The 23,390-nt window shown below is 45.5% G+C and overlaps 1 protein-coding gene across 5 annotated transcripts in view; it reads left to right on the forward strand.

The window, feature by feature from the left end:
• Window positions 1-23,100, forward strand: part of SLC26A9 (solute carrier family 26 member 9) — a 39,617-nt gene extending 16,517 nt beyond the window's left edge. For 3 of the 5 annotated variants that reach the window (XM_027871582.1, XM_027871581.1, XM_027871583.1), the window contains exons 4-21: window positions 292-402; window positions 1,362-1,537; window positions 2,917-3,081; window positions 3,968-4,120; window positions 5,008-5,090; window positions 5,911-6,058; window positions 7,973-8,086; window positions 8,452-8,529; window positions 9,062-9,157; window positions 10,124-10,230; window positions 11,151-11,220; window positions 11,353-11,445; window positions 11,570-11,683; window positions 12,095-12,376; window positions 13,791-13,845; window positions 15,761-15,906; window positions 18,857-18,928; window positions 20,012-23,100. In XM_027871582.1, coding sequence (XP_027727383.1) covers window positions 292-402; window positions 1,362-1,537; window positions 2,917-3,081; window positions 3,968-4,120; window positions 5,008-5,090; window positions 5,911-6,058; window positions 7,973-8,086; window positions 8,452-8,529; window positions 9,062-9,157; window positions 10,124-10,230; window positions 11,151-11,220; window positions 11,353-11,445; window positions 11,570-11,683; window positions 12,095-12,376; window positions 13,791-13,845; window positions 15,761-15,906; window positions 18,857-18,928; window positions 20,012-20,059 — 2,111 coding nt within the window. In that variant the 3' untranslated portion in view covers window positions 20,060-23,100. The remainder of the gene's footprint in view (window positions 1-291; window positions 403-1,361; window positions 1,538-2,916; window positions 3,082-3,967; window positions 4,121-5,007; window positions 5,091-5,910; window positions 6,059-7,972; window positions 8,087-8,451; window positions 8,530-9,061; window positions 9,158-10,123; window positions 10,231-11,150; window positions 11,221-11,352; window positions 11,446-11,569; window positions 11,684-12,094; window positions 12,377-13,790; window positions 13,846-15,760; window positions 15,907-18,856; window positions 18,929-20,011) is intronic. The other 2 variants (XM_027871584.1, XM_027871585.1) reach the window with 2 other exon arrangements.
• Window positions 23,101-23,390: the final 290 nt, after the last annotated feature.

Genomic DNA, 23,390 nt, shown 5'->3' on the forward strand with positions numbered 1-23,390 from the left:
ATTTGTTACTTCCTATACTGTACATTCCCTCGGATGGCCTGCTTTCTAAATACTAGGCTGGAATCAGTAAACCTGTGAAGTAATGAGACTTCTTCATTGATAAAAATCATCATGGTGTAGCAGGTCTAAGTCTAGCCTTAGAGCCAGAGCCCCAGGCTTCAAATCCTGGATTTGTGTGACCTTGTTCTCCTTTCTGGGCCTCAGCATCTCAACTGTAAAGTGAGGAGACTGGATGGGACAATTCCTGAGGTCCTTTCCAGCTTTAAACTTATGATTTCATAACTTCTTCAGGCATGGCTTTTGCACTGTTGGCCAACCTTCCTGCAGTCAATGGCCTCTACTCATCCTTCTTCCCTCTCCTGACCTACTTCTTCTTGGGAGGCGTACATCAGATGGTGCCAGGTAAAAGGCCTCCTGACCCTCAATCCCCCCTCCCTACCCTCTTTGTCGATGAGTACAAGATCTAAAAGATGGTGGTACGTCCCATGTCATCCAAAAGGTTGGTAAAGAGACTGGAAACTGTCATTTGAGGACGGGTGCAAAGAACTGGGGAACCTGAGCTCAGAAAAGATATTGTTATGATCTTGAATGAGCTTAAGGGCTGTCATGGGAAATGTGATAACTTCTGAAGTTCCTTCCAGCTCCAGCTCTCTATGCTCCTATGATCATATAAGGGGAATTATATATCTTCTGCTTGGCCCTAGAAGGCAGAATTGAGAATAGGCAGAAGTTAGAGGAAGACAGATGTAGGGGAAAATTCCTGGCAACTAGAGAAATCTGAAAATGAAATTGGCCAGCTTTCCTTACTAATGAGCAATAAGTTAATGGGAAATGAGTTCTCCAGCACTGGGATGGGGATGCGGGTGTCTTCAAGTAGAGGCCCATGCTTTGTACTGGGATGAGACTAAATGATTTCTGAAGTCTCTTCCAGTCCTACTAGGCTTCAGTTCAATCTCTGTCACTTATTTACTACATGACCTAAAGGCTTCTCACTTAGCCTTTCTGTCTGATTCTCATTTTCTATAAAATGAAGAATATAATGGCACTGCCAACTTCATGTTCCAAGGCTAACATGATACAGTATTTGTGGAAGTATTTTGCAAAGCATGAAGGGTTGTACAAATGCAAAGAAATTTTCCTTATTAACTGGAGAGGAAACTGAAGCACGGTGAGGTGGAGGGAAAGAAGAATGTGGAATCATTGGGAGCTGAAGCTCTATCCATGACTACCTTTCCCAGTAGAATTATTCAACTGTTCCGTTGGACTCCTGAGGGTTGGGGAGCCATCCTGGGGCCGCTGGTGGTTGTAGTGGGTATTGGTCCAAACCTCTGTCTTTTGCTGGGCTGGGTGGGGCACCGCAGGTACCTTTGCTGTCATCAGCATCCTGGTGGGTAACATCTGTCTGCAGCTGGCTCCGGAGTCAAAATTCCAAGTCTTTAACAATGTCACCAACACAAGCTATGTGGACATAGCAGCCATGGAAGAGGAGAGACTCCATGTGTCAGCAACATTAGCTTGTCTAACAGCCATCATCCAGGTGAGTGGGAAGGGCAGAAGCGCCTCAGTGAGACCCTGCTCCTCCTGCGTCTAGGACATAAGGGCCCAAGGAGACTGCTGACAGATCTCCAGGGTATTCAGCACCTCAAGGGAGGCAGAACAAGTTGCCACTTCAATCCAAGAATCCTTAAGCTTTCTAGAGATTATTTCCACCCTACTTCTGCACCAAACCCAATTCCTATAGATGGGAGAGGGGGGTCTAACCTACTAAGGCGGATTTAGCAATTTGCCTTCTCCCACAGGGCTGGAAGGTACCTTGAGAAATCTTCTCACTCATACCCCACTAAATGAGAATGTTTTCTGAGATTGGAGGCTGAGAATTCCAGTTCAAAGAACCTTAGAGGTTACCTCGTCCAACCTGCTATTTATAACATGACTCTCTTTTAACATTCCCCACAAGGGGTTGTCCAGAGATCTCTGGGAAAAGTGTCTAAATCTCAACCTGTCACTTAACCCAGTATCTGACTACCTCCTCTGCCAAGGTATTAAAAGTCTGCCTGAAATCCTTTCTAATTCTTCATATGCATAGAGGCTGCTAGGAAATGTCCCTCCTCCACTCTCAACCTCCTCCCAGCTCCTGTCATCTACACCATCAGTATTGAGGGTGTATCTGAGCCAGAGATAATACAGAAAGCCTCAAGGAACACTTTTTTTATATGCCTTTTTTTTCTAAATGTATATTTTTATTATAGAAAGCTCCACTTCTCATAAATATGTAAGTGCCTATGTGTGATAAGTGACAATCTAGGATCACAGGGTTTTAGAACTAGAGCCTTAGAGGTTCATGGGTTTTAGAGTTGAAAGTAACTTTAGATATTACCTAGCCAGCCTCTCCCATTTATCAGATAAGAAAACCAAGGCTCAAGAGAGAGAGTGACTCACCCAAAGGTTATGCAGGTGAGAGAGCAACATTCAAAACCAAGTTTTCTAAGTCCAAATCAAACATACATTCAGCTAAACTCTATTGCCTGCCAGTATAAGGATTACAGGGAAGGCCCAAAGCTTCTTACAGACAATGACTCATAAGATGGGGGTGGGGATGGGAGGAGAGGGGCAGGTGAAATCTTCAAACCTTACTTAGGATGTACAAAATGCCTCATCTCAGTTCTAGGCCTACTCTGTGCAAGGCACTGTGCTAGAAACCGTAAGAAATACAAGCCCTCAAGGAGCTTACAATCTAGTTGGGGAGATTGGATATGTGCATTAAAAGATCACTAACCACTCAAGGATGCACCTGTGACATTCTGGGTGAGCTGCTGTTGTCCTTGGCAGTGGGGCTGTGGCAGGGAGCTGCTGGTCTGGGCATGGCCCCAAGCAGGCATCTACCTTTCTCTCCCCTTCCCCTTTGTCCCATCCCAGATGGGCCTCGGCTTTGTGCAGTTCGGCTTTGTGGCCATCTATCTGTCTGAGTCCTTCATCAGAGGCTTCATGACCGCCGCTGGCCTGCAGATCCTGATCTCTGTGCTCAAGTACATCTTCGGGCTGACCATCCCCTCCTACACTGGCCCTGGGGCCATTGTCTTGGTGAGTCAACATATAATCCAGAGGGCTGAGAGAGACACCTGAGAATCTTTCCTACTCTTTCAGATTTGCTCTTTTAAAAAAGTGATGAATTCCCTTCATGCATTCATTCAATAAGCATTCATTAAATGCCCACAGTATATAAGGCACTTTGCTAGAAGCTAGGATGCAACAGTCCTTATCTCTGAAAGTGTCTGAACCAAAGGTGAGGAACCTGCAGCCTCCAGGCCACATGCGGCCCTCCAGGTCCTCAAGTTGGGCCCTTTGACTGAATCCAAACTTCACAGAACAAAGCCCTTTGATAAAAGGATTTGTTTGGTCTGTAAAACTTGGACTCAGTCAAAAGGCTGCACCCAAGGACCTAGAAGGCCACATGTGGCTTCAAGCCTACAGGCTTCCCACCCCTGCTCTGAAACAAGGCTGGCTGATCACCTATCAGGAATTCATGTGCTAGAAGGGTCTTGTGCTCGGTGGGAAGCTGACTGGATGACCTCTAAGGTCCCTCCCATATGTATACTTCTAATTCTTGCTGCCTTCCTTGGCTCCTCATTTCAGCGCCTATCAGAGAAACCTAAATTAAACCTGGTCTAGTTCCCTCTAGCTATAGCTTAAAATCTGTTTCCTCTCATTCCACTCAGGGACAGAGAAAGGGAACTGCTCTGCTGTTCCAGATAGTCTCTCAAATCTGGGTTGAGGAGACTGGGTTGAGGGTGGGGAGGAGAGGCTGAATCTTGTTTCGCCTGGGCCTCTCTCAAGCATTGTTGCAACCTCAGGAGCCTGGCACGGGTGCCCAGAAGTGGACATATAGAAGGGAGAGGGAGGGAGCCTGTGAAGGCAATGACCTCTTCTTCCTGATTGTTCAACTCTGATGTCCCTGCTCTCCCTCTAGACCTTCATCGACATCTGCAAAAACCTGCCCCATACAAACATTGCTTCGCTTATCTTTGCCCTGATCAGCGCTGTCTTTCTGGTGCTGGTGAAAGAGCTCAATGTCCGCTACATGCACAAGATCCGTGTCCCCATCCCCACAGAGCTGATTGTGGTGAGGACCTCCATCGGAAATTGGGTTTGGGGTTGGGAACCTGGACTAATGGCCAGGGGGGCAAAATGACAACGTGGAACTGGATTCAGAGTAAGCAGACTTGTGGACAAAGTCCTGGCTCTGCTATGTCCTACCTATGTGACCTAAGAAAAACCATTCTACCTCTCTGGGCCTCAGTTTCCTTATCTGTAAAATGAGAGGATGAGCCTAAATTAGCTCTAGATCTCTTACAGCTCTAAATTGTATGATCCTAAGAGACACCCATGAGGTGACAGTATTAGGTTTAGACTAAAGGTGCCTGAATTCAAAGCCTGGCTCTGTCACTTATGTTATCCTGGTATCCCAGGGGAATCTATCTTTTTTTCTGGGCTTCAACTATAAAGTAAGGGGGTTGAACTAGATCAGAAGTATCAGACGCGTGGCCCAAAGCCAACATGTGGCCCACCACACTCCCGAGTGTAGTCTGACCCAGATTAAAACATAATTGGGAAATATGTAACAAAATAAATAAAAATACAATAAAACAGATACCATTACATTTTAAAATTGGGTCAATATATAGCCCATAGGGATCCTCAAGGACAGTTTAGTAGCCCTCTTTTCTATTTAGATGATCTTTAAGGTTCCTTCTGAGTCTAATTCTATGACCTATCATCTTACGATCTCCCAGTTATATGGACATTAAAGCTGTCCCCCCCCCTGCAGTGAGTCAAACAGGAAATCAGGCAGTGAAAGTCAGTCTTGGTCCATGGCTAGCCTTCCCAGGGGAGTCTCTGTCAGGTAGTTGGGAATGGAAGGGCCTGAGTTTCTTTTACTCAAGAAGGAAGCCTGGTAGAGATTCAATGCCCTGGCCGTGGCTCAGGTCCCATCTTTCCCTTCCTCAATAGGTGGTGGTGGCAACGGCTATCTCTGGGGGTTGTAAGATGCCCAAGAAGTACCATATGCAGATTGTGGGAGAGATCCAACAGGGGTGAGTGGAAACTGGCTGGGAGTTTGGCTCTCCCAGCCAGGGCTAGGCCCAGCCCCAATCTAGAACCTTGGTTCTGCAGCATGGAACAGTCCTGGATCCATGAGTCAATTCCAGCAGGATCCTCTTTAGGGCATTCACACCCCCAAGCCTACCCCAGCTCAGCTCAGCCCTCAGTCCGTGCCTCTAGATAACAATTTTATTAGACCACAGGCCTAATTTAGACACTATTTTACTAGACAGAAAATCAGATAAAGGCTATTCTGTTAAGAGGAAATATCTCTGCTTTGCCTCTATCCCAGGATGACACCCTTTTAACCACTCAACACATATGTTGAGTGCCAACTACAGGCAAGGTTGTGGAAAAGTAGAACTTCATCAATTACATTCTCTTAGTCCTGAGAGGCAGAGTGTGAGAGAAGGACAAAGGAAACGGTCCGGGGTGAAGGAGATGAACACGAATCAAAGGCTCCAGCTTGTAATCCCCCCTCTGCTACTTAGTGATGGTGTGACCTTGAGCAACTCTGTAAAGACTCTCTGATCCCCAGCTTTCTCATCTTTAAATGAGAATAATAATACTGGCACTCCATATACCTCACCTGAGATGATAGATATAAAGGAGTTATCACCAACTTCCCCAAAATGGTGGGTTTGGCCCAAATAATCTCTCAAGTCCCTATAATTTCTCAAATCCTATGATTCGGTGTTTCTACTTTGACCATACCCTGCTCCACTCCTGATTCCCACACTCCTGCTCCCTTCTCCTCCCATACACAAGTGCGCGCTGGGTCCTGATCCTTCCTTCCCTCTGACTCCACGACAGATTCCCCACCCCAGTGTCCCCCATGGTCTCCCAGTGGAAAGACATGATTGGCACAGCCTTCTCCCTGGCCATCGTGGGTTACGTCATCAACCTGGCCGTTGGCAGGACCCTGGGAACCAAACATGGCTATAATGTGGATTCTAACCAGGTAATGCAAAAAGAGGTGTGGAAATGGAACATGTGTTGGGAGGAGGGAGGGAAGAAGAGGGCATGGGCAACGTATTGGAGAAACTATGCGAAGATAGCTGCCGGTGAGGGTGTCCACCAGCAACTGGCTGGTACTGTGTAGATCCTGGGGACTACGACATTGAAATATGGGCTTGTTTAACACCATCATTGTTGGTAGAAACACTGAGATTCATATGACTTAGTGACAAAAGGGACCCTCGAGGTCTAGACTGAACCTCTCATTTTACAAATCACAGGATAATAGACTTAAAGTTGGAAGGGACCTGAGAGATCAAGTCCAACCCTCTTTACCTTACAGATGAGGAAACTGAAGCTCATGGTTAGTAAATGTCTGAGGCGGGGTTTCAGACTCCAAATCCAACATTCTACCCATTACACCATGCTGCCTCTAAGGAAACTGATGCTCAAATAAGCAATGTGACTTACCCAAGATGATACTGCTAGTAGGCCTCTGAGGTATAGAACCTAGTGGACAGGAGGATATAGTAGAAAAAGACCACTGGGCTAAGAATCAAGAGACCTGAGTTCTAATTTTGATTCTGACTCATTTTTCTAGGTAAACCCGGGACAAATTTCTTAACCTCAGTAGACCTCAGTTTCTCATCTATAAAATGAGAGCATTGGACTAGATCAGGTGTTCTTAGCCTTTTTGTATCATGGACCCCTTGGGCAGTCTGATAAAGTCTGTGGACCCCTTCTCACATTAATTTTACTTTAAATTCACAATTGAAGGAAATGTTAATTTTCAGTTAGAGGTTAATGAAAATAATGATGTAATTTTTTTCCCATCCAAGTTCTCAGACCCCCTGAAATCCACCCACAGATCATTGGGGGTCCATATACCTCAGGTTAAGAACCCATAGACTAGATGATCTCTAGGGTGCCTTCCAGCTTTGAGTTCTCCGTGGTTTTCTTATTCATAGGGCTGCTCCAAAGCCCTGTCTTAGCTCATATTCTGGCTCTTTGCATCTGGCGAAAGTTTACCTTGAAGACATAAGATATCTGATCATCCTCTTGAGGCCCAATCATGACTCTTACGGCACGTAGGTGGCATAGCAGAAAGGGTGCCAAACTGAGGGTCTGAAAGTCCTGAGTTCAAATCAAGTCATTTACTAGCTTTGTGACCCTGGGCAAGTCACTTAGCCTCTGTCTGCCTCAGTTTCCTTATCTGTAAAATGGGGATCATAATTGCACCTACTCAAGAGGGTTGTTCTGAGGATAAAATTAGATAACATAAAGAAAGTGCTTTGCAAACCTTAGAGCAATATATAAATGCTAGCTTATTATTAGCTGTATTTTTTTTTAATTTGGTGAGGAATTGGGGTTAAGTGACTTGTCCAGAGTCACACAGCTAGGAAATATTATATGTGTCTCAGGTGCCATTTGAACTCAGGTCCTGTGCTCTATCCACTGCGCCACCTAGCTGCCCCTATTATTAGCTGTATTACTGGTATCCCTAGGGTATGACTTGCCATCCTATAGTCTCTAGCTTGTCTTCCTGGTGCTGGGATCATGAAATCATTGTGCTAGAGTTAGAAGGGAACTCAGGAACCATCTGGTCCAAACCCATCATTTTACAGATGAGGAGACTGAGGCCCAAGGAGGTTAAGTGACTTGTCCAAAGTCACAGAGATATTAAGTATCAAAGTCAAGATTTGAACCCAAAGTCTTTGAGTCCATTATCTATGTCCTTCCCAGTATCAGGCTCGGTGCCACCATGAAGTGGCCGGATCTCAGAGTCAGCAGTTGAGTTTCTCTGGCTCAGGTTCTCCCACTGCCTCACCCCATCCATGCTCTAACTCTACCCAGACTGATTCCCATCTGCAGGGGAGACGGACTCCCAGGTTTCTAAGCACTCCTTCTCTCCCCACAGGAAATGATTGCTCTGGGCTGCAGCAACTTTTTTGGCTCTTTCTTTAAAATTCATGTCATTTGCTGTGCTCTCTCAGTCACCCTGGCTGTGGATGGAGCAGGGGGCAAATCCCAGGTGAGCTGGTTGGGAGGATGGTGGGCAGTACAACTCTCTGAAGTCAATTGGGAAGACACCCAGAAGGACCAGGTGCCACGTTGTACTCCAAGAAGCTCATCACAATACCTCCCACCCAGATCCCTTCCCCTAGCCTAGAAAAGTGAAAGCAAGCCAGGTCCCTAGACACTTTCTCCATCACCCCCCATAGGAATTGCCCACCACCCCCTCCCCTCTACCACTTCTGGCTGAGGCACTGAGGGGCAGGGACAAATTCACACAGGAGACCCAGTCATCCCCTAGAGAGAAAACCCTCACCCTCATCACATGTATCCTGCCTTCTTCCCTCCCTCAGGGTTCAGATTTTTTTTTTTTAATCTTCACAGATATCAAGTCTGTGTGTGTCCCTGGTAGTGATGATCACAATGCTGGCATTGGGGGTCTATCTATACCCCTTACCCAAGGTAAGAGCACAATTGGGGCAGGCTGAGGTAGAGGAGGGAAGAATCACATAATCATAAAATATTAGAGATAGAAAGGACCATAGAAATGGCCCAGACCAAACCTCTGTCTAAAGCACGAATTAAAGAGATTAATTTCTTGGAGAAGGAGAAAAACACACAAAACCAAGATAGGGTTGGGTGTGGAACTGTCTATGTGGCAGGTGCTAGCATAGAATTTGAGGTGCCTCCAGGCCCATGGTGGCCTCATCCTCAAAGGGACAAGGCTGCAGGACCTCTGGGCATTTTCATAGGATCATAGAGCTGAAAGGAAGCTTAGAGATCACTGGTTGACCCTCCTCATCTTACAAAGATAGTAACAGTTACACAGATAGGGTTTGAACCTCAGTTCCTAGGGGATTATCTTGCATATCTCTCTCTCACTGTCTCTCTCTGTGTCTCTGTCTCTGTCTCTGTGATTCTTGACCAGAGGGTTAGAAGACAGGGAAAGAGACCCTGTCTTACTAATATGAATCCTTGTTTGCTCTCCTTACAGGCTGTACTGGGGGCCCTCATTGCTGTCAACCTCAAGAACTCTCTTAAGCAGCTCGCTGACCCCTATTACTTGTGGAAGAAAAACAAATTGGATTGTGTGAGTATGTCCTCCTACCCCTTCCTTGGACTTCTTAGCCCTCAAAGGCTCATTTCCTCCTGATCATCCTAATTCCACCTTCTGGCCAAAGTCCAAATCTGTCTTCTCCAGAACTTCTCATCTGCCAGTGGCCCATGGGAGACTCCACTGTTCAGAGGGGGAGTTTTTAGGCTCAGAAACAGCAAGGCAAAGTGAAGGCAGGAAAATACGAGTCCCAACAAACTCCCCATCTCCCCTGTAATAGTTAAAGTCTACCTCCATAGGGCATTTTACATTCCCCATCTCATTTGACCCTTGAAACAACTCTGAGAAACAGATTATGTGAGTATTATTGTCCCCATTTTGCAAATGAGAAGATGCATTGAGGTTCAGTGATTTGCCAAAGGTAACACAACTAATAAGTAAATGACAAAGATGGAACCTGGAAGCAGGCTTTGTGTCTCCAAATCCAATGCCCTTTCTACCATGCTGCTTTTCATTGTTACTTCTGAACTCATCCCAACCCTTTAAATTTGTCTGCTACATTATGTTTTTTTCAAAATCACAGTCTTATTGAATTTACACAAGACCCCCATAAGAGAAAAGTGGCAGGTAGTAATACAGTGAGCTTCAAGAACTCGAAAAACTCTTCAGAGAGGAATCATAGGAATCCATATCCCAACATCTCTCCTCGGTAGTCAGTCCTTTGATTGACAAGTATTGAGTAGGCACCATCAAGGACACATATGGCCTGTAGAGCTTAGGATACATACTTCAAATATACATTCTTGGTCCCTGAAGAACTTCCATGTAGTCTAATGGGGAAGAAATTAATGATAGCTGTAACTATAAAATTACATCAATTCATTGAAGGAAAGGGGTAAGTTTGACCCTAGGAAGGCTTCCTAGAAGAAAGGATCCTCTCCCTGGGCTGGCCTCAGAACCATAGCCTTAGGGCAACTTTCTTTTCTCTCTCTCTCCTCACAGTGTGTCTGGGTTGTGAGTTTCCTCTCCGCCTTTTTCCTCGGACTGCCCTATGGCGTAGCAGTGGGTGTCTCCTTCTCCATCCTAGTGGTTATTTTCCAGACCCAATTGTGAGTACTCTACTACCAGCCCTGAGCTATCCCTCAAACTCCACTCCTCTTAAAGTCAGCCTTTAGGGTAACTGATGCGAAACCTCTATGGTGTCCATCACTAATGCCCGTACTGGACATAGCCGATTCCTTTCCTCTTACCAAGAGTAGATGCCTCCATGACTCAGGACTGGAGAGGTTACCCAGGGCCATTGCAAGACCTGACATGTGTTAGAGAAAGGCACTGACATAAGGAGCCCTATCTAAACTCACCTCTCAGGGAAAATGTGTTACCACTGACTATCCAAGAGGATACAGTTAATAGCCTTTGGATTCTAAAGAGAGTTGAGAATAAAGGGTTAGAAAAGTAGAGAAAACCTGGCAAGCAACAGAGGTAAGAAGAAGAGTCTGGCGAACAGGATAACCTTTCCAACATAGCCCAGACACACCTTGAGGAGGCCAAGCCATTGATTGGAGTGCCCAGGCTCAGGCTTCTTTCCTACCCCTAGAAAAATTACAAGCACTTGACTTACACTACCCCGCCAAGCAATGTTGTACCAGCTAGCACCAGTCCCAGAGGCTGGGTAGGAAAGAGTAGATACTAAGCCTCAAGAAAACCTTCCCTCCTCTAACAACTCAGAACCAGAAAGTCCTAATGCTGGTACCACATACACATTATGACCTTGTGCATGTCCCCATATCTTCAACCCCTTTTTGGGAAACCTATCTGGAGTAAATGGCTCCCTGCCTCCTCCCCCTAGTTATTCTCTTCTCCTAGACCATAGATCACCATGTAATTCTGCCTAGAAAGAACCCCCACCTGAAGACCAGGAAGGAGGTAGTTTCCTCTCTTGCCCTCCTTCTGGTCTTAGCAGCATCCCTTTAAATTCTATATTGAATGATTGTTCTCATTTGTTCTTCTTGTTTCCTTCCTCATCCAGTCGTAACGGCTCTGCCCTGGCCCAGGTCATGGACACAGATATCTATGTAAACCCTAAGACCTACGATAGAGTAAGTAGCAGTCTCCTTCTCCCATTCCCTAATACTCCCTCTCCCCTGCCTCATCTCCTCCTAAGGCAAAGAGGTTAAAAAATAATCATACAAAGACACTTCTGCCTCTTAAGCCCAGTCTCCTTGTGGCAGGTCCAGGAAGTAGAGGGAATTAAAATTCTGACTTACTGCTCCCCGCTCTACTTTGCCAACTCAGAAATCTTCAGACAGAAGGTCATTTCCAAGGTAAAGTACAGTCCCCTTGAACCTGGAGGGGAAAAGTTCTCTGGAACGGTGCTGGCCTGGGGCAGGGAACGAGAGAGACAAAGAAGGTGGAGCTCGTTTACAGCTACTAGTTCTCTCCCCACAGATAGGTGTGGATCCCCAGAAAGCGTTCCTGGCCAAGCAAAAGTACCTAAAGAACCAGGAGAAGGGACGCAAGACGCCCACAAAACAGAGGAAATCCCTGTTCTTGAAAAACAAGGTGAACTAAACTCAAGACAGCACCCCATTCACACACATACGTACTTCATCAGCTCTCGCTCTCTCTCCCTCCGTCCCTCCCTCCCACATTCCCGTCTCTGTCTGTTTGCCATATTGTATCAATAATCCAACTATGTGGAGCTAAGCTGGAATTCTTAACCTTGGGAGTTTTTATATTATGATAAATTTATTTCAACATAATTTGTTTCCTTTGTAATCCTATGTCTTTTATGCATTTAAACATGTGATTTTGAGAAAAGGCTCATAGGCTTCACCAGATAGCCAAAAGGACACCAAAAAAGCTAAGAAAGAACCCTGATCTGGAGAAATGGATTTCTCTAGCTGGGTTGTCTAAGGCAAGTCAGACCCTTCAAGGGTCCACTCTGAACCATGCCCCTGTCCTTGCCCCCAGACTGTCTCACTGCAGGAACTCCAGCAAGACTTTGAAGTTGTTTCCCCTACTGATACCAACAACAATCAGACAGCTGCCAATGGAACTGGAATTTCCTACATCACCTTCAGCCCAGAGACCCCCACACCCTCCAAAGATGAGCCACCAGCCCACTTCCCACCGTCCAGTGAACCTGAGGACTCCCTGGCCAGTGCCCCACCCTTCATCTCTTTCCACACCATCATACTGGACATGAGTGGGGTCAGCTTCGTTGACCTTATGGGCATCAAAACATTGTCAAAGGTAAAGCTTAAATGGAAAGAGAAGAGCTAGACCCTCTAAGCCCTTTTTTTTCCCCTGACATCTTTACTGTTCCCTAGTTTGGAGAAACTGATCCAACGCCAAAGGTTCCTCAGCAAAAGGAGCAAAGTAGAACAGTCTTTGACTTCTTTAAATCTGCTCAGAGTGGGCAATCTCCCTTGAATATACTGTCCATAGAACACTTCTCCAGAGGCCTTACCTCTTGGCAAGAAGTCAGATCTCTGTACCTGCCTTCTAGAAAAAGGGCAAATGGTGTCCTGTTTCTCCCACTTCCACCCCTCTAAGACTCCAAAATCCATCAGAGAGAATTTGGCCATACCTGCCCACTGCTGCCCCCAGCCATCCCTAGACTGACAATTAGAGTAGTGGGCAGATTTTGGTCCCTAAACTAAGAAATCAAGGAATATAGTAATTCTGTTCCCCTTTCCACAATCCAAATGGGCAGGTCAGAGAATTGCTGGTAAGCTTATCTTCTTCTGATAGCATGTCTAACTACCTCTTGAAGATCATAGAGGTGACTGGGGGAGGAGAGGGTCTGTGGAGGGGGGAGGGAGGAGAAGAAGTGCCCACATAACCAAAAACTTTCTGCAATAAATTGGGCCCTTAAGTATCTTGTTATAGAGAAAGCTTTCCAGCCTAGATCAGGTCATAGGATCAGCATATTGAGAACTAGAAAGGCCTTTAGAGATCATAGGATCCACAGGCCCCCTCGACACCCTCCAGTGAGCCTGAGGACCTCCTGGTCAATGCCCCACCTATTAATCTCCCTCACAACATCATGCGGAACATGAAAAGGTCTAGAAAGAGACTCTCAAGGCCTAACTGCCTCATTTTACAGATGAGGAAACTCTTAGTCACATAGGTAGTAACCAGCAGAGTCAGGATGCAAACCTAGGTCCTCTAATTCCAGATCCAGTGTTCTTTTCACTAAACCATGCCACCTCATGCCTCATCCTGCCCGCTAGGTAGAGGGAGAGAATCAAGACAACCCAGGTCCTCCTGATCCCCGTCCCTGCATAGCCTTGGGTACAAAGCTTGCCTTCTCTGAGTCTTTCCTTCGGTGAGAGTAGGAGAATTGCTGCTTCCGTGCTCCCCAAGGGTTAGTGGGGAGGAAGATCCAAAGGGCAATAATTATCCTAAAGTGCCCACCAAATGGTCAGAGCCAAGATTCCATCCTGCTTTCCAAAGCTCTCAGTCAGCACTCCAAGGAGAAGTAGTGTATACCTGCTGCTATTTTTAGCATTGGCTACACCCATTGACTTGTTCAGTTCTACTTGAAGTATGTTTTGTGGGTCACCTGTGGGACACACTCAGAACATTCTTCTCCTTTTGTCTCTCTCTCTCTGTCTCACCTTGCTCCCCACCTCCTTCTCCTGACCCAACACTTCTGCCCCAGCTCTCCTCCACCTATGGGAAGATTGGTGTGAAGGTCTTCTTGGTGAATATTCAAGGTAAGAGGAGGGGTGACATTCAGGGGCAGTTACAAGGAGCTAGGCAGGGGAGAGCAGAGCTGCCAGGTAGTCTTGAGGTTATTACCTACCTGGTAGACAACAAGGAGAAATGAGAATGAGAGCAGATTATAAAAACATGCCAGGAACAATACCAAAAGTGATCACAGAAATAGTTCCCATCAGCATACAGAGAGGAAGAAAGTTAGAAGGGCAGGGGAGAGGAGAACACAGTAAAGGGAGGGCAAGAGAGGGAGACAATCAGTCAACAAACATTTATTAATTGCTATGTGCCAAGTACTCTACAAAACACTGGAGATACAAAGGAAATAGCAAAACAGGAACTTACATTCTAACAGAAGAAACGCCATGTACAAAAAGTAGGTATATTCAAGATACATGTAGAATAGTTACAAAGTGGTTGTTGTCTGTCCTTTGTTCTCGAAGAGGACCATGACATCAGGAAGGTGATGTCATGACTTGCAAGTGAATTGGATATAAGTGAGGCAGGGCTGTGCAAAGTCACCAGCCATCTGGTTCCAGTGACAAGGTATGGATCAGAAGAGTAGAGATGGTCCAGCATGCAGTGGGAGACCTTGGCCTTTTTAAGTTAGGGTTTTTCACAGGTCTCAGTTTGTCTGAGGCAACACCCATTCAGTGAGTAAGGCTAGGTAAGAAATGGGGCAAAAAATGCCCTCTTTTATCTAGTTAAAAAAAAAATCAAAATGGAAGGGGAAGACCCTCAGGTTTTCTGGACAAAACAGATAAAATTGCTATTTACATTCACTCCCAGCCATCAGAACCCAAACAATGACCAAATGGGTCTTAGCTTGGAACCTATTGTTGACCAATCAGTGAGAGTCAGAGTGATTTAGGTTTAAGGCATGGCCCTTAAAAAAGAAATCTAGCAAGGTTTCAGCAATCAAAATTTATATTCCTTTGGGCAGAGTACCCACAACTGATTCCCTACATGGACAGAAGGAGAGGAGGGAGAGAGAGGAGGGAGAGGAAGGAAGGAAGGAAGGAAGGAAGGAAGATAGGAAGAAAAGAAGGAGGGAGTTGTGTTGCCCAACTGGAACTGGCCAGTTGGGTCCCCAGTGCAGCAGCTATTCATGGGTTATTGTTTGTCCTTCATTCTTAAAGAGGACCAAGACATTGGGAAGGTGATGTCATGATTTGCAAGTGAATTGGATTTAAGTGAGGAAGGGCTGTTACAAGGTAAGCTTAGAATGGAAGACAAGTATGTGAGAGGGCCCAAGAAAGACCCCTGCAGATGCTGGTCCTTGACAGGAGTCCAGAAGGAAGCCAGGGCTTCTCAACGGTAGTAGTAAGAAAGGAGAGCCTTCCAGGCATGAGAGACAACAATCAAGCAATCAAAATTTATCAAGCACCTACTATGTGCCAGGAACTGTCTAAGCTCTGGGCAAAACTCTGCCCTCAAGGGAGCTTACAACCTAATGGATACCATAAGCATTTCTTTAAAGCACAGGACTACCTCCTCCCCAGCAAGGAGGTTTTAACATCTCTGGACATAACCACCAAAGGTAATGATTCCTCAGTGTTAAACAGCTTCCTTTTGCCTGAGTCTCAAGCCCAAGCTTTTCCATATGTTCCTCACGCCCTCTGCTGCTCAAACTAGCATTGCAACATTACAAGTGGGAAGTATGATTCCCAAGGCTTAAGAGGATACTGAGTCTTTTATAGAGTGACTTAAAGTTTGCAAAGCCCTGTCTCTCTTCACAACAAGCTCCTGAGGTAGGCAACCCAAGTGTTGCATTACAGATAAGGCAAGAGAGGCTCTTAAACATACCTTTTCTCTCCTCCCTTTCTCCATCTATTTCTCCCTTAACCCCTTCTCCTTGCCCCAGCCCCCAGGGGCAGGTATCTTCTTGACAGATAATGTTTTTCCCCTTTCTAGCTCAAGTGTACAATGACATTAATCATGGAGGTGTCTTTGAGGACGGGACCCTAGAACGATGTCACATCTTTCCCAGTATTCATGACGCTGTCCTTTTTGCCCAAGCCAACAGAAGAGCAGTGGTCACAGGACAAGATTTACATGTGGTATGGTCCCTGACATTAAGAGTAGTCCATGCTGGAGTGGGGTGAGGGAAGTGGGGTACGCTGAATTAGTAAACAATAAGAAAAGGGATGCCTTCTCTGTCCTCACCAGTAACCGAAGTAGGATCATAGAATATTAGAGCTAGAAAAGAACCTTGGAAGCCGTCCCAGTCCAACCCATTTTACAGATAAAAAAACTGAGGTCCAGAGAGGAAATGTGAGCTTTTCCTCTCCTCCATTCTCCTTAGGAGGGCCACCCCCTCCAGAAAAAGGCATTGAGGAAAAGAGTGGAGAGAAGACTCATAGAACTCAAGAGCAAGGCAGCAGCCTTGGAAACACTCTTAGGCAGAAAACCCAACCAGTTGTTCTCTTTTTTCTCTTCATTTTTTAATTTAATTTTTTTTCAATCAACAAAAATCTACCTTCCCTTACTTTCTCTCCTACCTCCACCCACCACCTTGACTAGAGAAAGAAAGAAAAACAAAAGCCCTGTTATAAACATGTATAGTCAAGCAAAACAAATTCCCTCATTTGACCATGTCCAAAAAAAATAAATTCTATTTCAATCAGCACCAAGTACATCTCCTCTCTGTTAGGCACATTTCATCATGAGTCCTCTGGAATCATGCCAATTAGTCACTTTCCCAAGGTGTAACACACAACTCTGATGTAATAATAGCTTATATTCCTGTAGTCAGTCAATAAATATTAAGTGCCTACTAGTACTAGTACTAGTACAGTGCCAAGCATGGTGCTAAGTGCTAGGGATATAAAGAAAGGCAAAGAAAAATCCCTGTTTTCAAGGAGTTTACAGTCTAATGGAGGAGACAACATGAAAACAATTATCTACGAGCAAGATATACGCAGGATAAAAGTGGAGATGAATAACCGAGGCTGTGTCAGCACTTGAAGGTGTACAAAGGCCTTTTCTTACACAAGTTCATGAGGAAGTTAGTATCAGGATTGATTTCTCTATTTCCCAGATGAGGAAACTGAGGTTTATGGGAGGTTAAGTGGTTTGCCCAGAGTCACACAGCACCAGAGTTTAAATTCAAATCTTCACCAAGATCTTTCTACTTGCTGTCACACAGGACCAGGATCCTTGGGTAAAGTCATTGCTGTTTAGTCATTTTTTTCAGTTGTGTCCAACTCTTCATGACCTCTTTTGGTGGGTTTCTTGGCAAAGATGCTGGAATGGTTTGCCATTTCCTTCTCCAACTCATTTTACAAATGAGGGAACTGAGGCAAACAGGGTTAAATGACTTGCCCTGGGTCATGCAGCTAGTAAGTATATAAGGCTGGATGTGAACTCAGGTCTTCCTGATTCCGAGCCCAGTGTTCTACTCACTGTACCACCTAGCTGCCCCATTGGATCAAGAAAAACATTCTTTTTCTTGGGTCAAGAAAAACATTCAAATAATTACAGATTAACTTGTTGGTGCTCTATAGAGAAGGGAAACTCCACAAGGGGGAAGAAAGAGGAGTAGTAAGGTTGGTCCAGATAGAGGAAAAGATTTCTCTTCTGGAATTTTGACCTTAAGCAGATCACTCAGTGAATGGTATGCATATGCAAATCAACACCACTTAAAAATCCCAAATGTTGGGGAGATTGGTGGGGCAGGGCTAGCCTTTCCCAGCATAGGAGTCCATGCCCAAGGCTCTCTTCAAGCTCCCCACTCAGCCCTTACCTTCAGTCCCTGGGCCTTGCTTTTACTTCAAATGTCCATAAAACTGCCCCTACTTTCTTCAGATCAAAGAAAGGGCTAATCTGGCCTTAGAGCAACTATTTGCTCTTTGCCTTAAGAGATGGGTGAAGGTGAAACCATCTGTAATCACGTTGAAAGCCACTTAGGAAAATAAATAGGGCTTTAGGCTCCTACCCTAAAGATGGCAAAGGAAAAGGGTATGAGGGAGGTGCAGAATCAGGGTTAGCAAGAGCTAGGCTGGCTGTCCTGAGGCAGCCTGGTGTCTTCAACTTGGTGAGCTTTTGTCCCAGGTCAGAGGGAGTTGAATTTTCTCCCTAAAATAAAATAAAACATCCTTCTGAGCGATGAAGTAGGGTTAATTGTGTTAGGGGAAAAAGCACTGAATTTGGGGTCAGAAAAGCTGGGTTTAAATCCCTAGTCTGCAACTTACTACAGGTATATCCTAGGAAAAGGGAAAGGGAAATAACCATGCCTATAGTGCCTACTATGTGCTAGGCACTATACTAAGCACTTTATAAATACCATCTCACTTGATCCTCACAACAGCTCTGGGATGTAGGTGTTACTGTTATCCCTGTTTTATGGTTGAAGAAACTGAGGCAAAGAAAGATTAAATGTCTTGTCCAAGATCATCCAACTAGATGGTGGCTGACGAGAGATTTGAATTCAGGTCTTCCTGACTCCAGGCCTAGGGCTCTCTCCACTGCAACAGGTGCCCCCTGAGCAAATTACAACCATTCTGGGCCTCAGTTTCCTTGTCTACAAAATAAGGAGGTAGTACTAGATCCATTCATTCATTTAACAAACATTTATTAAACACTTATGAGGTGCATGTAGAATACTGGGCATTTCCTGGTAAGTGCATTAGAGAATTGCTAAACAGTGGCATGGGAAGGCTGAGGGGGAAGGTCATTGCTGACAGAAGGGATCAGAGATTTAAGCTCTAAATCCCTTGATCCTCATGATCATTTCATGCCAGTAACACAGCCCATAGAGGAAGGCAGGCCTGTTGGCATCTGACTGATGACAGAGGAGGAGGGAAAGGAAGGGTGTGTGTTATTCTATATTCTGGGGGGAAGTAAAAGGAAGATTAAATTGAGAGGAAGAGTGCCTGTGTGGGACGGGGCACATCATAAGTGGCCGGAGAATAGACAGGAAAGACACGGGCTTTGGTCAGTACCCCGTCCTGCCTTGAGGCTCACTTTAAATGGCACCCATCCCACACTAGCTTCCTTCTTTCCTCATAGGCTCCAGAGAACACTGAACTTTCTATGTATGATTCAGATGATGGTGGATCTAGCTACCGTGATCTGGAACCGGTGAGCTGGGAGTGGGATTGGGGGAGGGAAGAGGATTATACAGATGTCCTTCAGAAGTAAGACTCCCAAACAAGAAATATAGGAGATGGGGTACAGAAATCTATCCTGCCCTACAGGAAAATAGAAAGGGAAGGGGATAAGAGAAGGGGGGAGAGACAGAAAGGACGGCAGACCAGGGCAAGGGGTATTCAGAATGCATGCCGTCTTGGGGTAGGGGAAGGGGTGAGATGGGGTGAAAATTCGGAACTCAAAATCTTGTGGAAGTGAATGTTGAAAACTAAAAATAAATTTAAAAAAAAAGAGTTGAGTCTAATCGCTGAATATTAATAACAAGTACAAGGAGGGGTCAGAAGTTAGAGTGTTAGTAGTACAATTACCCATGAGGGTTACCCCTGGAATTGGAGCTAGCAGCTGTCCTACTTGGGAACCTGACCTCTAAGAGTAAGTACAAATTGAGGGAGGGAACAATGAAAAATAATCTTGAGAGAAAGGTTCTAGCAGCTCAGGGGTCAGGGAAAATTTCATGTCTACCGTAATAGGGTATCATATTAGTTTCTTGAAAGAAAACACTCACACAAAGGCTCCAACTAGAAAAACAAATCATGGTGATGGGCCTAAAGGAAATCAAATAGTGAGTCTAGAAGAAATCACATTTCTTGTTACTCCTATTTCCCTCCCCTTTGTGCTTGTTTTCTATGGGATTTTGTGGCTAGACAGAGCTTTGAGCCTATTTGCTTATGAGTGCTAATTCTGAGCTTAGAAATGAGGGAGGAAAGAAATCAAGATGGCAGAAAAGGTCACCTAATCTCCCAGAATTCCTCAAAGATCAGAATTGTGCAGAGATGATTCTCCCCATTTTATAGATGAGAAAACTGAGATTCAGAGATGTGCTCATATCAAAGTCAATAGCCCTAAACTTGTGGAAGAAGATACAGTGTGCATGCTGCCCCCTTCTCGGTTTGTCTCTACCTGCTGCTTCCCAACCCTTACAACTCTGACCCCAACCCTCAGGGCCACTCTTGGCCTCAACCCACTGTCCTGACCAACAAACCTAATGCCCTCTCCTTTCTGCCTCCCCTACAGGAGATATTTGGGAGCATGTTCCACTCAGAGACACTAACAGCTCTGTGAAGCTTCAGGGGGAACCCTCGCCATCTCCAACATCTCCCGTTGCCCGGAACCTTCCATGAAGGAGCGTCTAACCTTCTGAGCCTAGGATTATGTCAGAGACTGACTTCCAGAGGCATGGCTGGGTGCAGGAAAGCACATACACCGTCTTCACCTTCTCCATCCTCTTCCTCTTTCTTCTGCTTGGACCCTCCAGAAGGACCCAACCACTGCAGCGCAGAGCTCTCAGGCCTGGCAGGAGCAAAGACTTGGAGATTCAGCCTTCTCAGCTGTGCCTCAGCTCCTCAGAGCTCTGATTGATACTAAAAAGACATCTCCTCCCCTAGGCAGTTGGAAAGGCCCCTCAACTTCCTAGACTTTAGGATAAGCCAAGAGTCTTGTGAAAAATGTAGAACTCTGACTTAAAACCAGAGGTTAGGAACCTTGAAGCCAACCCTATACCACCACACTTGGATGCCAGTAGCTTCCAGGGTGCCCAAGAGCACGGGGACTCAGCCCATGGAAGGGGGTGATTTTCTACGCTGAGTTTGACTGATACTTTGTGGCTTCACCTCCTCCTAGGACCAACTGCCCTGACTCTGTGCACTGACAATTTCTGTGCCACCAGTCCCTCCTCTGGGGCCACTTTCACTGTCTTTCTTGAATTCAACAGTACATTTTCAGGGACTACATTCATTCCCTCCATTGCCTTGCATTTGCCAAGGTCACTGCCCCTGGTAGTACATCACTGCCTGCCCATGGGGAATGACCAAGGGCTAAAAACAGTTTCTCTTCCACCCTGTACATGCCCACTGGCCCTCTAGAGACCAGAGTGCCCTTGCTGAGTCCCATCCTGGATGCTGGGTGCCAAGAATGTGGGGTACTGAGCAGCAAAAACTCCAACAGCAAATATGCTCAAAGTACAGAGATCTGAATCTGTACATGAGACTGAGGGAGGCTGGTACCAACCTAGCACAACCTGGTATCAGGCTGGATTCCAGCAATGGCGCCTGAAGGTCCTTCAGATCCCATGGACAAGGCGTTTTCTCTGCCCAAAGGAGCTGCAGTCTCCCCAAGACAACAGTGAGGGGCTTATCATTTTAACCCTTCTCATGTTTTCCACCATGATCAACCCCAGCAAAGCCAGCGCCTACTCCCCTCTAGGAAGTAAGCCCAAGTGACTCACCTAGGGGCCTGGAGCTAAGAGGCCACATTCATCCCTCCTTGGGGGAGAGAATGCCCTCCAAGAACAGAGCACCCTTGCTGTGTGGCCCTGGGCAAGGCACTTGCCTCTCAGGACCTCAGGCAACAACCAAGATTATAAATTAGAGAGTAGGGGCTAATCTTCATTGCTAGAAGGAATTTCCCATGCAATTCTTCCTCCCCTTCCTCTCTCCCACCTCCCCACATTGAACTGTAAACATGTGAGCACCATCACAACCCTGTGTAGGACTAGGGAGGCAAGCCTGTGATCCCTGCTCCTGGAGAGGCTAAGTCTGGGGGTCACTTGAACTTGGGAGTTCTGAGCGATAGTAGGACAAGCAGATTGGTGTCAACGCTGCCATGCGCCAATAGGGTGAACTCCTGGAAGCAGGAACCTAAGGATAGGCAAACTGACCCCGGTTAGAAACACAGCACAGCAAAACTTCCATGTAAGATCCGTAGTGGGATCAATGACCAGGCCTGTGTGGTCACTGAACTTCTAGCCTGGGTAGGATAGGTATATCCAGAGTCTCAAAAAAGAAAGAAAGAAAGAAAAAGGAATAGGGATAGGGACACAGCCATACTAGAACATCCAGGGTAATTGCCTCATTTGGGGACAAACACTTTTCTAGCCAGAAGCCCCCTGTCCCTCATTGTGCCCCATTAAGACAGCATTCCTGAGCAGAGGATATTGTCAACAAGAGGGCATATACCACTGTCTCAGAAACGAAGAGGTCGCCATTGCTATTGTCCACTTTGATAAAGTTTCCATTGATGCCGTTCAAGCAATGCCATGCAGAAGTCCCTCTGACTCTTCCTCTTGCCCCTCACTACCCCACCCCACCCCCCAAATTTCTCTCCATAGCTGTTTTGCTTCAGTGAGCCCTGCTCCAAAAGGTTGGGCTGGCCCAGCCTGCAAAAAAAAACAAACCCAGTTGGACTTGACAGAAGCTTTCCCTCACCACCAACCTCAATCACATGCGTCTCTACCACTGATTCACTTAAGTGGGAGTGTTATGTGTCCATCTGTATCTAGTGAGCCAACGAGCTAGAAAATCTGCCGTTAGAGAAAAGAATGTTAGAATATACCCAGCACAACCTTGGGTCAGAGAGACTTGGTATGAATCATGCTGTCCAAGAAATTTAAACTCAGAAGGCAAAAGACGCTATTTTAGTCTGAGGATTCATCATTCCTCACACTCAAATTCTCTGGACAGCACCTCCTCATCTCACCTCCCTGAAAGATCAATTAAAGTAAGTTTAGGATGAGCCTCTTCATTCCTAATCCAGGGACTTCCTAGAGACCCAGAGGATTTATACAGGAATGAAGGTCCAGGACCACCACAACGTAAATGGAAACTTCAAGAACCAAAATGATGATTGATCCAGAATAATCCAGGGATAAACAAAGAGGGAACAGGCCTTCCAGACTTCTGGAGAGGGCTAAGCCACCTGCACCCTCACATGTTATGTTATGGTGCTCAGCCAAGCCTCTCCAGCCACCTACCACCTTCAGTCAATGGTAAATGAAACCAAGGAAAAGCCTGCCTGCTCCTGAGAAGAGAGTTATGCAGACAATTGTGAAGATTCCCTGAGTTGGAACATTAAAGGCAGGAATGGAACCAAGTTTCCACCGACAACCTTTCTGGGAATGATTTAGAAAGAGAGAAAAGGGAAAGAAAGAGAAATAATCCAGAATTTCAATGCTTTTGAATGTTTCTATTGATACTGACCTGTGAGATGCTGCCCCTTCCCCTCCCCAGGCCAGGAGTCTTGAGATCATAGATGTTTGTATAATTTATTTAATTTAATCACCATTCTTCTTTTGTTCTTTTTGGTAATAAATTTTTTAAAAATGTGAACATATGGACATAAATTAGATTGCTTTCCCTGGGAAGGCTGGATGCATGGACCACACTCAAATTATATATACATATATATACACACAAATATATTATATATTTATGTATGTATATGTGTGCATGTATATATATATACATATATATATACATATATGCATATATATATGGCTTTGCAGACCTTAAAGTGTTTTATAAATGGTAATGGTATAAATGGTAGAGAGGGTTAAAAAAAAAAAGAGGCCAAGAGCCCTAATTAGGAATTCTGTAACTTGGAACAAATTCCCTTGAGT

The sequence above is a fragment of the Vombatus ursinus genome, unplaced genomic scaffold (genome assembly GCF_900497805.2).
Source record: "Vombatus ursinus unplaced genomic scaffold, bare-nosed wombat genome assembly UNPS02014798.1, whole genome shotgun sequence".
NCBI classification, from domain to species: Eukaryota; Metazoa; Chordata; class Mammalia; order Diprotodontia; family Vombatidae; genus Vombatus; species Vombatus ursinus.